This window comes from Scyliorhinus canicula, chromosome 2 (assembly GCF_902713615.1).
Source record: "Scyliorhinus canicula chromosome 2, sScyCan1.1, whole genome shotgun sequence".
NCBI classification, from domain to species: Eukaryota; Metazoa; Chordata; class Chondrichthyes; order Carcharhiniformes; family Scyliorhinidae; genus Scyliorhinus; species Scyliorhinus canicula.
This window is the reverse complement of record NC_052147.1, coordinates 7,989,396-8,004,021: the sequence shown is the minus strand read 5'-3', so window position 1 is coordinate 8,004,021 and position 14,626 is coordinate 7,989,396. Positions and strand designations below refer to the sequence as shown.

General features: G+C 46.2%; 1 protein-coding gene across 2 annotated transcripts in view; it reads right to left on the bottom strand.

Annotated features, from left to right (window-relative positions):
- Positions 1-14,626, bottom strand: part of ccdc88c (coiled-coil domain containing 88C) — a 223,258-nt gene that overhangs the window by 72,011 nt on the left and 136,621 nt on the right. For both annotated transcript variants that reach the window (XM_038773235.1, XM_038773242.1), the window contains exons 10-14: positions 13,916-14,074; positions 6,228-6,374; positions 5,414-5,558; positions 2,025-2,209; positions 432-569 (exon numbers count right to left, since the gene is read on the bottom strand). In XM_038773235.1, coding sequence (XP_038629163.1) covers positions 432-569; positions 2,025-2,209; positions 5,414-5,558; positions 6,228-6,374; positions 13,916-14,074 — 774 coding nt within the window. The remainder of the gene's footprint in view (positions 1-431; positions 570-2,024; positions 2,210-5,413; positions 5,559-6,227; positions 6,375-13,915; positions 14,075-14,626) is intronic.

The following is a 14,626-nucleotide window of genomic DNA, read 5'->3' as shown; positions in this document are numbered from 1 at the left end:
AGCACAAGAGGCCAGAATAGGAGCTGCAGGGATCTGGGTGGCTTGTGATTTCTGGGATAGGGAGGAGTGAGATCCGCATTCACTGTAACTATCTACTATTTGTTTTTGTCTACAGTGTTCGCAGTGTGTACGTTTCCTTAGCCGCAGAAAAATACTTTTCACTGTACATCGGTACATGTGACAATAAATTAATCAAATTAAAGCAAAATCAAAAGAGTTTGGAAATCGAGGTGTTGTCAGACAGAGAGACAATTATAGGTTGGCGAGCACAGTGGTCCTGGATGTATGGGATTGGTGGGAGCTAAGATGTGCTTACATTTATTCTGAGGAGGGAAACAGAAGCAAAATGCATTTTACAGTGGCGCAGTTGTTAGTATAACTGCCTTAAGTGATCACAGCAGCTGCTTATTAATATTGTTGTTCCGTTTTACCTGTCTCTCTTTTTCAGCTCGGAGAGTCTGCATCCGTTCCTTTAACTGGCTTTTGTCTTGCAGAAGTTCCTCACTCAGGGTGCCCATGTCTTGGTTACTCTGTTTCTCCTGGTCGAGTTCGGACTGAAGTTGCCGCAACTGAAAAGAAAGTCGCAATCAGAGACAGACTTGGTCAACATGGGAGAAAGGTTTGCAATTCTATAGCACCTTTCACTACCCCAGGACATTCTAAAGCACTTTACAACCAAATAAGTGTTTTTCAACTGTTGTTGCAATGTAGGCCGTCAATTTGTGCACAGCAGGATTGCATGCACAGTAATGTGTTAAAGATTAGAAGGTCTGGTTTTAGTGCCAGTGGTTGAGGAATAAATGTTGGCCAAGGCACTGGGTGGAACTCACTGGCTCTTCTGTGAACTGGCGCTATGGCATCTTTCAGTTCCACCCAAGAGAGTAGGTAGGGCCTCAGCTCGACTGTGTCATCAAAGGATGACGCCCCTGACATTGCAGCACTCTCCCGGTACTGCACTGAACCATCTGCCTGGATTAAGCTTACAAGTTCCGACTGTGCAACTTAAACCCCTGACCTTCAGATTCAAAGGTGAGTGTGCTACCAGCTTGCCTATGAGTGAGAATGGAAAGGCACTGATCCAATAAAGTATGTAAAAGTTCAAATGCCCCAGTGCAATCTCTTATGGTGGGGTGGGACGGATACAGATACTTTTGGCTTCAGCAACATTCAAATGCAGCCTGAAATTAATATTCACTGAATGTCTTGGCTCAATAACGATTGATGTGCCCAAGGCTTCCTCGACTGCATGTCCATAATGTCCAGATTCCCATTTCAAACCTTGAATATTGCTGAAAAGAGAGATGTGTAGCTGAAGCTTCACATCTTGCACTTAAAAGGACAAATTCAAGAATACCAAATTTCAAAAGATCACGACAATTTATATTACAGGAGGAAACAGTGCTGATTGGTTGGAAAATCAAACGATGGTCAGAGCTTTGCCATGGAGAAAGCAACGGGGAACTTTTGGCTCCCCAAGATCCAAGGTAATTCAAAAAGGCTTGAACATATTCATTTTTTTTGTAGAGAACGAGTCCCTTCATATAAATGTGCCATTTCTCAAAAGCATAAATGAGCCACATCACAAACTCAACTGATTATCTTAAGAATAACAACTTTTTGTTAATGTAGATATTGACACACTCAGGATTGTTCAACAAATGCTGCTCAAGGGCAGCACAATGGCGCAGTGAGTAGCACTGCTGCCTCACGGCGCTGAGGTCCCAGGTTCAATCTAGACCCTGGGTCACTGTGGCGTTTGCACATCCTCCCAGTGTTTGCGTGGGTTGCGCCCCCACAACCCAAAGATGTGCAGGGTAGGTGGATTGACCACGCTAAATTGCCCCTTAATTGGAAAAAATTAATTTGGCACACTAAATTTAGATAAAAAAAACAAATGCTGCTCAATCACAGAACCACATCTACCAGTAGACATCTTGCATGCGCGGGCTGATTTAGTACAATCTGTACTCTGCAAACAACCAAAAGGAACTTGCTGTTTGATTCAATCAACCGATATTTCAAACCTTTATGGCGAGAAGCTCGCTCTCTTTCTCCAGCTCCACAATTCTGGCATTGCTTTCGTCCACTGCCAGTAAACTTTGCTGGAGCTTCTGAATATCGTGTTCCAGACTCTGGTTCTCCATCTCCAGCTTTAGGATCCGGCTTGATGCTGACTCATTCATCTCGAGAACAAATGACTTGCGACTAGCTGCAAAAAAGATCAAATACAAGGGGAGACTTATTAGAGACGTTTAAAAATGAGCAGCAGCATCGATAAAGGAAATAATGAGGAGCTGCTTCCATGCCAGTAACCAGGGGGCACAGATTTAAGGTAATCGGAATAACAATCAGAGGGGAGGGGAGAAGGATATTTTTATGCAGCAAATTGTTATGATCTGGAATGCATTATCTGAAAGGGCAGCGGAAGTAAACTCAATAGTAATGTTCAAAGGGGAATTAATAAATACTTTGAGGACAAATATTTACAGGGCTACGGGGAAAAGGACAGGGAATACAACTAACTGGAGAGCTCTTTCAAAGAGTTAACATAGGCACGATGGGTTGAATGGCCTTTTATCTGTGCGACTAAATTCAATGGTTCTGAGGAGACGGCAGAGAAAGACAGTCAAAATGAGACACCATGAATTCCCCCAGCGCGACAGATCAGAAGTACACTAAAATTAAACAATCTGAGATCTGTTTGTATATACTGTTTCAACAAGTAGATGCAGCATTTATGGTAATGTTTCTGGACTAGTAATCCAGAGGCCCAGGCTGATGGTCTGGGGACGTGGATTCAAATCCCACCATGGCAGCTGTTGAATTTAAATTCAACTAATAATTCATGGGCGCAATTCCCCCAAAAGGGAACAGTCCCTGAGCAGGTGCGTTTAGCCGCGTGTTTTTCCCGGAGCTCGCAGTGCATGCAGCTGGGATCCTCTGAGCTCCTGGTAGACCCCCCCTCGAGTGCTGTTCCTGGTCCCCGTTTGTGGGGACCAGTGCTGAATGGCGCTCACCTGAGGTTTTTGAGGTGAAGGGGATGAATCCCAAAGCCTCGGGTATCCGCACATTAGAGTGAGGATTACTGCCTCTCTCCAATATGCAGATTTGCCAAAAATGTCCCCGCCCATTGTGGGCGGGATTTACATTGCAACGTCTCACAAGGTCACGTTGGATTCCGCAAGGCGTTGTGAACCGGGTTGGTTCCTTGGAGAGGGGTCTCCTGGTTTTCATCGGCCAGGCTGCGCTGTGACAAGCTGCTTTTCTGGCGCAGCGTGGCCACTGGATGGCGCCCCATAGCTCCATAGCTAAGTAAACCCACCTGTTCTATCACTTCTCGTCTGACTTTATTAAACAAACTGGGGGGGGGGGGGGGGGGGGGGGGGCATAAGAATGTCATTTCTTATTCTGACGATCTCCACAGTGCAGCTTGTTTATGTTACATTTACCCCTTTTCTGTGGTTAAACTTTAATCCCTGAAATCAAAATCTATGCTCCAAAACACATGGACCATGAGCTAGATATTCACAACACTTTGAACGGAAAGGGAACTAGGTCATTCCATTCCGAAGGAGCTTTTTGTTGCAGGCTTTAAAGAGCTCAGTTGCTTTCAGAGCAACGAGAAGGCCCTTTGTTAGAGATCTAAGCTCCGATTAGGAGCTTGTTAATGGGGATTGCTGAAGGGAATGTTTGTTCGATCGTCAATTCATTTCTCATCCATTCTACAAGCAGTTGTTCAGTGTTGGAATAAAAGATTTTTATCCATCAAGGGGTTGTGCACATTATAAGAATTCTAATGAATTCTCTCTTGTCTGAAATCACTGCCGCAGGTCAACATTTCAATGGAGTTCGGAGTAAAAGTTTCATTTTCAAATTACTCTTTGTTTAAATTTTACTCCATTCTCAGGATGTTTGCAAAGTGACAGGACACGATCGAATGTCCTCATCGCACCCGACTCGTGAAGCAACAAGGCCGTTAGATCTCGCGAGAGGCCTCCTGCGAGATTTGCGACGCTGGGGATGCCTCAAGGGATCTTCTTGGACCTTGGACCCCGTCGCGATCTGGATTTCACCGTCACTGGACGGGATCCAGATTGGCAGATTTAAGTGACCAGTTAGGTTCACTCACGTGCCTGTGCCAGAGTCTCCCAAGGCCCAGGATAAAACCCCTTTACGCGGGAGACCTTGCCATGGCGTTGTTTGGTACTGGTGCACATAAACGTGGACCAGGTATAACGGCACCCGGGGAGGGTTCTCCCAGGCAATCGGAGGCCCCCGGGTAGGCGTCGGGCAGGGCGGTACCCTGGCACTCCCACTGCCACCTGGGCCCTCCCTGGCAGTGTCACCTGGCACTGCCAGGCTACCAAAGCAAAGGTGCATGGGTGCCAGGTTGACACTGCCAGGGATCAGGTCCAGGAGTGCACTGCCATTATGAGGTAGGGACAGGTAAAGTGGGGCTTTGGGGTGGGGGGGGGGGTTCCGGAAGCTGTGGTGGAGTGTCCGAGTGGGTCCTGAGATCAGCGGTACCCTGATCTCTTCCTGCATTGACGAGCTCAGCTCAGCTTGTCAGTGCAGGAAATGAAGGCAAGTGCGGCCTCGATGGTGTGTTCCTCATGAGGCCAAAAAAAAGGAGGCCTCTTTGATAACAAGGCAGTTTTTGGTGCTCCAGGTGCCGTGAAACACACTGCTACAAGAGCCCAAAACTGCCCCCCCCCCGCGTTAAATGGTGCCCGTAATTTATATTGTCCTGCCCCTAGAGCATTTGTGACACAATTGGCTTTTTGGAGGGCAGTTAACGATCAACCATTTTGGAGTGGGACTGGAGTCACATTTATGCCAGACCAGGTTTCCACCACTAAAAACAAGGACGAGGGTAGCAGTCACAAGGTGAACACCACCACCTGCAAGTTCCCCTCCCAGTCATGCAACACCCTCTGTTGTTGGATCAAAATCTTAGAACTCCCTCCCCTAATATCACCGTGTGTGCAGCAACTCCACATGGACTAAGTGGTTCAAGAGGGCAGCTCAGCACCACTTTCTCATGGGCAATTAGGGATGGGCAATATGTGCTGGCCTAGCCAGCAATGCCCATTCCCTGTGAAATAATTGTCAGAAAGAAAGTTGGGAAACAGCCACGTTTTTGTGACAATCTGAAAGTTTCCATGGCCATTTTCATTGTCACCAGCTTTTTAAAACTGATTTCAAAGTCCCAAATTGTCACAGATGCACATGAACTCTCATCCCCGGTTCACGTCTCTGAATCACTCGTACCACAAACTAATCGCTACACTGCTGTACTCTGCTTTCTTAAACACCAACCCCCAGCATCATTGCATTAGAGTTCAATGACCTCTAGCCGCTATTTAATCAATGATTGAACAACTCAGTTGCCCAAGCATTAGGTGAAACATACCATCCAGGAGGTCAGTGCTCTTTGACATCTGCTCGAGCTCCCAGCCCAGATGTGCAGATTCATTCATGCTCTGCTTCTTCTCAATTTCCAGCACCATGTTCTCCTCCAGAAGCTCTTCAATGCGTTTCCGATCAGTCTCCCGATCCTGCAAAACAGGGAAGGTGAACAAAAGAACCTGTCATAAGTCTGGATCTTGAGCCTTCAGCCAGAGCACAAGTGTCAGGTGGGTGACAGCAGACAATACCCAGCCACCTCCCAGCACATCCAACCATCAACCAGTGAAAGCACCCTGCATCAGGTCCACGCGGATGAGTGCGGTTCCACACTCAGTTAGCCAATCTCAGCTGGAGGGTTGTGACAATCCGACTCCCAGTGACAATGGCTCACGGTTCCTGTTTGCAACCTGTCCACCTGGGTGATTCAAGTGTGAGCTCCCAGTGCGGAACATTGGAACAGGAGAGCCCATTCAGCCTAACCAGCTCATTCCACAATTCAATTGGATCATGGCTGATACGTATCTAAACTCCATCCACCCGCTCTGGTTCTGTCACCCGTGCTGAAGGAAAATGACAGGGAATGTGGAACTGGAGCCACATGTAGTGCAGAACGAGCAGACATCACGATAATCACAGTGAAGACCAGCGACTCACCACAGAACATAAATCCTCAAGAATACTCATGCATCTTTTAAGAACATCATAATCAAGAACCTCAATACTGAGATGTTAACACATTGTTGGCCTTTAATAATAGCTAACCCAGTGCAATGGGAGAATTACCATTGGGTCCCGTAAGAATGTTGGGCAGCACTTACCATTTCAAGGTCCTGTAGTTTGGATTTTAGTTGCAGATTCTCCTTCTCCAAGTCGTGCAGCTTGTCACATCGAGCTCGTGCTACGATCAGCTGCTCTTCCAGCATAGTCTTGGTCTCGATTAACACCATATTGTCTTCGCGAAGTTCCTACAAGAGAAGTTCCATTTAAAGTCCCTGTTGAGATATTCTCTAAGCTTTCCCCTATTCCCAAGTAAATGAAAATACTGCATTTTTGGAGCATTTCTGTACCGACTCCCTACTCAGTCTGAACGCAGTGGCCTGTGCAACTTTTCTTGTATCCATCATGCATGAGCCCAGTCACCAAGGGAATAATTGTACCCAAACCAGCCAGTGGGAAAGTGATGGATTTGGATCATCCACCCTCTCTCACACTCCTCGAGTTTACTTTCTGTTAACTTCAATGGAGCGTAAAGCAAGGAGGGTGTAAACAGGAGGCTGAACTGCCGTTCCCGATTTTGCCATGGGCGGGAATATTAACACCCACCACCCCACTCTGTCCTTCCTTTAACAGTACCTTTGAGTGATTCAGCTATTAGCGGACATCTGAGAGTTGTACCAAAACTTTGCATTATTTACAACGGTTGGAATCTTGTGGAGCCAATGGGGGTCTCGGTCACTGACTGGAAACCGGTGAGAGCCCTGCGTTGCATCTTTGAGGAAGACCTGCCACATCCTACCTGGTCTGGCTTGCCTGCAAGTCCAAACCCACAACAATATGGTTGGTTGACTCTTAACCGCCATTTGAAATGACCTAACAAGCCACTCAATTCAAGGACAATTAGGGATCTGCAATAGATGCTAATCATGCCGATGACAACCACATCTCATTCAAAAATCAGGAAGCCAAAACTTGCTCCACGCGTGTGTGTGTGTGTGTGTGTGTGTGTGTGTGTGTGTGTGTGTGTGTGTGCGCGCGCACACGCGTGCAGTCTGTTGTGTGCGCGCGCGGGCTGTGTGTGGGGTGAGCGCGGGGCGAGCAGCTAAATCCCTCGATCAGGCACTGCTCCCCCCGCCACTCCCCAGTACGAAACTCTGCCCGGGTTTGGTCCTCACATTTCCCACATGAAGAGTTAACACTAGCAGCTGCAGGGAAGACCTTTAGTGGGAATTAATTACCCAATTAAAGGCCTCAATTGAGATAGAGACAGGCAAACCACTGCCACAAAACTTGCAGTGGGGGAGGGCACAAAATTCTGCCCATTGCTTTTCCTGGTTAGTTGTGTTTCTGTTAGTCCAGTACGGGCTGAAGGCAGAATATTGGCCAGGACGTAGAGAGATCTGCTTTGTAAACAATAGTTTGTTACTAGGCAGGCTGGATGGAATTTGTGCTAACAATGGGTGGGATTTAGCATGCAGCCCACCGCGTGCTTCACAGCCGCGGGACACGGTATGCCATTGGCTAGTGGCAGAATCTTCTGGTCCAGCCACTGTCAACGGAGTTTCCCGTTGAAATCACCCCTCGTCGGGAAGATCCCGCCAGTGTGAACGACCGGAAATTGACAATGTAGCACTCACGCCTCACGACACTGGAGCTTTGGCCTGGTTTGTAGATCCAAATTTCAGCTAAAACCACAACAGTGGATATTAAGGCCAATTTTAACTTTTGGTGCTGCTGATTTTGACCACCATCAACCCACCAATGTCCCCACCTTTCGAAGTAGGTTGATAGTCTGTGACCACTCATTATACATCAGCATCGAGTGTTAAAATCAGTTCTACTATTTCAACTCAGAAACTAAATTTGCTCTCAAATCCAAATCGGGAATTCAGGAAAACCGCCTTTACAAAGAGAGTGATTAGAATGTAGAGCAACAACTGGCACAAGAGTTGTTGGGGTGAATTTCATTATTATACAAGGGGAAGCTGGATAAACACATGAGAGAGAAAGCAAGAGAATGGTTCCTGACAGGGTATAATGAAGGATGAGAGGAGCTCAGGAGGAGTTTAAACACCAGCAGAGCCCAGCTGGCCAGTTTCTACACAGCAGATTCCATAGACAACAAATGCATTTATACATTTACACACATGCAAACGCCATTTTTAATTTACACTGTGCCCTCTCTCTTAAAGGCTGCAGCAGCTAACTACTTATTATTTAGCTTGGCATAGAGCCAGTTGATAATGGCGCTGTCAGACTATCGACAACAAAGATGAGAACACTGCACAAACTGTCCATATCTGCTTATGTCACAATGCAACCAGAGGAGGGACAGCTCTCCACCCAGTCAGTCTCACATGACTGTTAGCACTGACTTGCCCCATTTCAAGAGGGAGGGTCCTTTGTGAAGACACGGGCAATCCACACAGAGTTGTATTAAATGAAACAAAGGTATATTTACAAGGCTTAAGGTACACTGCTCCTGGTGGTAACCAACTGGGTTTGAGCAGCCTGGTCCATAACTGACTGAATTTACATGCCATGTTAATTCAGCTTCCCCCAACCCCTTAGTAAGGAACCCCATATTCCACAAGGGACAAGAGAAATGCAGTTCCCACCCCTGCAGGTTATGAGAGTCAATTATTTAATCAGCAGGAACACTATCCCCTCAATCTCACTGTTTAATCAGTGACCCTCCCTCAATCTCACTGTTTAATCAGTGACCCTCCCTCAATCTCACTGTTTAATCAGTGACCCTCCCTCAATCTCACTGTTTAATCAGTGACCCTCCCTCAATCTCACTGTTTAATCAGTGACCCTCCCTCAATCTCACTGTTTAATCAGTGACCCTCCCTCAATCTCTATTTAATCAGTGACCCTCCCTCAATCTCACTGTTTAATCAGTGACCCTCCCTCAATCTCACTGTCTAATCAGTGACCCTCCCTCAATCTCACTGTCTAATCAGTGACCCTCCCTCAATCTCACTGTCTAATCAGTGACCCTCCCTCAATCTCAGTCTAATCAGTGACCCTCCCTCAATCTCACTGTTTAATCAGTGACCCTCCCACAATCTCAGTCTAATCAGTGACCCTCCCTCAATCTCACTGTCTAATCAGTGACCCTCCCACAATCTCAGTCTAATCAGTGACCCTCCCTCAATCTCAGTCTAATCAGTGACCCTCCCTCAATCTCACTGTTTAATCAGTGACCCTCCCTCAATCTCACTGTTTAATCAGTGACCCTCCCTCAATCTCACTGTTTAATCAGTGACCCTCCCTCAATCTGTCTAATCAGTGACCCTCCCACAATCTCAGTCTAATCAGTGACCCTCCCACAATCAGTCTAATCAGTGACCCTCCCTCAATCTCACTGTTTAATCAGTGACCCTCCCTCAATCTCAGTCTAATCAGTGACCCTCCCTCAATCTCAGTCTAATCAGTGACCCTCCCTCAATCTCAGTCTAATCAGTGACCCTCCCTCAATCTCACTGTCTAATCAGTGACCCTCCCTCAATCTCAGTCTAATCAGTGACCCTCCCTCAATCTCAGTCTAATCAGTGACCCTCCCTCAATCTCAGTCTAATCAGTGACCCTCCCTCAATCCCATTGTTTAATCAGTGACCCTCCCTCGACGCGGTGTGAGACACCACACTTTGTTTCTGATTGAATGAAATTGGCAGGTTCTTTCTGGTTGTGCAGTTGCCAAATTAATATCATTCATTGTGTTGTGGCTGAGCACAGCTGTGCCAAGCTGACACTGCACTGTGTTTGGATCCATTAGAACCTGTTTTTTTTTTTCTTGTGTCCTCCACTTTCTGCTTATTTCACAAATATTGGGTTCAATTATCGAAAAACGAGCAGTTGGTGCCTTAAATTAATTTCTCATTTGTACAACCTGTTTTACCTGACCCTGTTTTGTTGCTCACTATCTGCCCAGAATAGTCTGTCCTCTGGTGAAATATATAACCCCAAGACATATTTTGTTTTAGAAAAAGGATCACATCCTCGAGCTAACATATTGATGTAAGTGGAAATCCCGCCGAATAGAAAAACAGTCAAAGAATGAGGAATGTGTGCACACACACACAAACTGCAGGTGGCAAGCTCCGCCCAATCGTTAATGCTGCCACATTTCAAAGGGAGTTTTAAAATGCCTACAACTTGTCCATCAAGCTGCGAGTCCAAACTCCTTAATGCCCAGGCAGGGTGGAGGCAGAGAAGACGAAAAGAGGAGGCCATTACTACAGTCCAGATTGCACTACCATGTGGGGTGACCTGCCCAGAAACGTAGCACAAACCATAGGTGTATAATATATGCAAATTTATAATGTATTTATTGCTTGCAAAGATAATGAACAAATGTCTTCAAATAAACTACTATCCAGAGATGATATATGCCTTGAATTCCTTTACCTATGGAATGTAGATAGCGTCCAATATTGAATTTGTGGGTTGAGGGTTGGCCTGACCAGTCACATGAAGCCTCATGGAAGAAAGGCATGACCCCGAGCAGACGTCACCCTCAAATGGAGGGACAAACAACAATGACCCAACAAAATAAGGCGAGCGGTTTGATAAAATCTGGCACTATTAATTTATACATTTATCACCGTTACATAGTGGAGACAGGCGAAATGAACAATTACGAATCACTTGCTCTGATCGTAATTGGGATTCCGGGGACACACTAACCGTTAGGGTTAGTGTTAAGGTTAGTGTTAGTGTTAGGGTTAGGGTTAGTGTTAGTGTTAGTGTTAGGGTTATACCATATGTTTCATCATTATTGCGGTGTGGATGTCGCTGGCCAGGTTCCCATCACTGGCTTGTCTCAAACTGAAACAGCTCGATGCATTTGGGGGCGGTTATGGGCCAGCCGCATCAGTGGGAGTACTGAAGTCACATTGAGCCAGCTCTGACATTCATCAGTGGACTAGCTGAGGGTTTGCCATCGCCGTTAAACTTCTAGGCCCATGCCGGTGGAGCTCTGTAGGGGGAAAGACATGCAGGGGGCAGCTCCCGCTAAAGGACTAAACTTTCAGGGGTTTTCTTTTGTTTGTTTAGTCCGGGAAGAGGGGGGGGGGGGGGGGGGGGGGCTATTTTTTTTCTTTTTTATTCTTGTGGGACAAAAAAAAGAAAGAACGCATGCAGCGCTCACCCAAAGGTACAAACAGGGGAAAAAAACAAAAGCCGCAAGAGACTGGACTGACGGTAAGCCGTTGCGCGGCTCTGCCCACAGGGGGAGATGAGGGCATGAACAGGGCTCCGCCCTTGGTTCCACCCCCAGCAGGAAGTATAAATGCTGCGGTCCTGCGAGTCCGCCCTCAGTTCAGTAGAGTCGCAGGCAGGCTCAGTTGTAAGCCAATTAAAGCCACAGTTTACTTCAGTAAGAAGTCTTACAACACCAGGTTAGAGTCCAACAGGAGTCCAAACCTGTTGGACTCTAACCTGGTGGTGTAAGACTTCTTACTGTGCTCACCCCAGTCCAACGCCGGCATCTCCACATCATGGCTACCATCGACAGTTTACTTCAACCCCACAAACGGATGCCTACTTATGTGTTGTAAATAATTTTGCCAAGGGTACAGAGTTGCTGCTGTTGAGCTGGTGCATAATACCTTACCAGTTACTTTATTTGATTTTTTATTTCTTTATTATTACTTTTTTTGTGATAAGTTTGTGTGTGTCCTTCTTATATAATATATATATTCATATCCTGTGTAGATAACGGCAAACATACTCTGTTCAAAAACTCAATAAAAAACATTTAAGAAAAACTTTGAGGCTCATTTAAAAATTGAAAACTGCCACGTGGGAATTTGAACACTGAACAGTTTCTGGAGAAGGGATTCAGCAACATAAACGGGAGCCAACAGCAGTCACCAGTTAATCCAACAGAAGTTACTTCTTTAGCCAGCGCATCGAATGTGGAACTCATGCCCACAAGGAGTAACTGAAGTAAATAGCATTGACACATTGAAGAGGAACTGGATACATGCATGAGGGATAAGGGAACAGAGAGAGTTAGATTTTTAAAATGTGGTGGATCAATAAATGGTCTGTTTCGGTGATGTAGAATCTGTGGCCAGGATTTTATGGCCCCTCCCAGCCGTCAGGATATTAGTGTTGCGCAGAACAAGATTTAAAGGGCAAGTGCCATTGGGGGGGGGGGGGGGGGGGGGGGGGGGGGGCACAGAAAAGGCTGTAAAATCTTGGCCTATGCAACTGCTGTACCCATCCACACAAAGTTGTGACGTGATTAGATATGAACTCCATATTGTGTCCCATTTGATCTGCCAAGAGAAAACTTTGGAGCTTAGATTTCCTGATTCCACCCTCGACCCTGACAAAACAAGTCTCTGAGCGTTGATGGTGTTATATTATCAAGATTATTTTGAAGCAGTTTTAGATTTAATGCCGGCATTCACCTAGCTCCCGCTACCCGCAAAACAAGATGCAACATAAAGAGGGGATTTTCATGAACGTTATTCTTCAATTTTCTAATTAATGTTCTGGAAATAGAAAGGGGAGGTTTTATGGTCGTTTGGTTGCTATACACAATCCGCTGCGTAGAGTGATGTGGCGTAACAGAAATTAACTGTGCTGTATTTATTTGGAACTAACGAACTATAAAAAATAAAATCAATACTAAAATATCTTGACCATAGAAGCAAAATACTGTGGATGCTGAGAATCTGAAATAAAATAGGAAGTGCTGAATATATACAGCACGCCTGCAGCATGTGTGCAGTGAGAAATAGAGTTAACATTTTGAGTCAAATCTGACGTTTCAGTACTGGAGGTAGAATTTTGAGCAGGCATGCTAGTGAATGAGTTGCACAGTAGTGTGTGGGAGATAGATAGATAGATAGAATTTACAGTGCAGAAGGAGGCCATTCGGCCCATCGAGTCTGCACCGGCTCTTGGAAAGAGCACCCTACCCAAGGTCAACACCTCCACCCTATCCCGATAACCCAGCAACCCCACCTAACACCAAGGGCAATTTGGACCCCAAGTGCAATTTATCACGGCCAATCCACCTAACCTGCACATCTTTGGACTGTGGGAGGAAACCGGAGCACCCGGAGGAAATCCACGCACACACGGGGAGAACGTGCAGTCTCCACACAGACAGTGACCCAAGCCGGGATTCGAACCTGGGACCCTGGAGCTGTGAAGCATTTGTGCTATCCACAATGCTACCGTGCCGCCCCTAAGAAAGGGTGCAAAGACAAAGATTAGGCAGGAAAGATGGGGCAGGATTCACAGCAGGAACCTGATCGAACAGTCAATTCGATAGCAAACAAAGTTTGTTCAAACAGTCTACAGAGTCTATTTCAAGAGGGTTTCAACAAACTGCAGCAAATGGAACACATGATCAAAACTGCAGCAAATTCTGATAAAAGCAGGGTGATTGCTCCAACAATGTGCGTAGTAAGTGGAGGATGGTTACACAGGGTGTGTAAAACCCAATCTCAGCCACTTCCAGCAGTGATGGGACTGCTAAATTACCCAATCATCTCCAATTTGTCTGGGGACAGTGTTCTCAACATCTTCTATGGGGCTGGTTTAGCACAGGACTAAATAGTTGGCTTTTAAAGCAGACTAAGGCAGGCCAGCAGCACGGTTCAATTCCCGTACCAGCCTCCCCAAACAGGCGCCGGAATGTGGCGACTAGGGGTTTTTCCACAGTAACGTCATTTGAAGCCTACTTGTGACAATAAGCGATTTTCATTTTCATTTCATTTTTCATTTCTACCATGAATCAAAAGGATTAAGAGGGGCGGCTCACCTCCATTCTGGCCTTATAGAAATCCACATCGTGTAGCCTCTCCCTGCACCGAATGAGCTCGTTCTCCAGCCTGTCGACTCGGCTTGCTTTCTCTCTTAGCGAGTCCAGCTCATCCCGATACGCTCTAACTGAGCGGGCCTCTGTACTCAACTGCATGTTCTGTGCAAGATCCAAAAGAATTTGCTTTTAATCCATATTCCCCTTCCTTTTCCACTTTGGAGGACAATGAGAATCCAAACACGATAATGATAAAGTAAACTTACGTGGTACATTTCACATTCTTTAGCCAGAGAGTGGTTAGAATGCAGAACCCACAATCACGTGGATCAAGGAGAAGTTAAGGAAGCAGGGAATAGGAGAGTATCTTGATCGGGCGAGACAAAATAGGGAAAGGGGGGACTCGTGTGGAGCTTAAACATTGAAATGGACCAAGTTGAATAGCTTGTTTCTGTGGTGTAAATAGTGAAATGTTACAAGGCGTATCACAGTGTAACTGTACATCAAGCAATAGTTAGAACAGGGAGGTGGGTGGCACTGCTGCTTTACAGCGCCAGGGATCCGTGTTCAATTCCGGCCTCGGGTGACTGTCTGTGCGGAGTCTGCATGTTCTCCCATGTCTCCTTGAGTTTCCTGCGGGTGCTCCCGTTTCCTCCCACTGTCCAAAGATGTGCAGGTTAGGTGGATTGGCCTTGATCAATTGCCCCTTAGTGT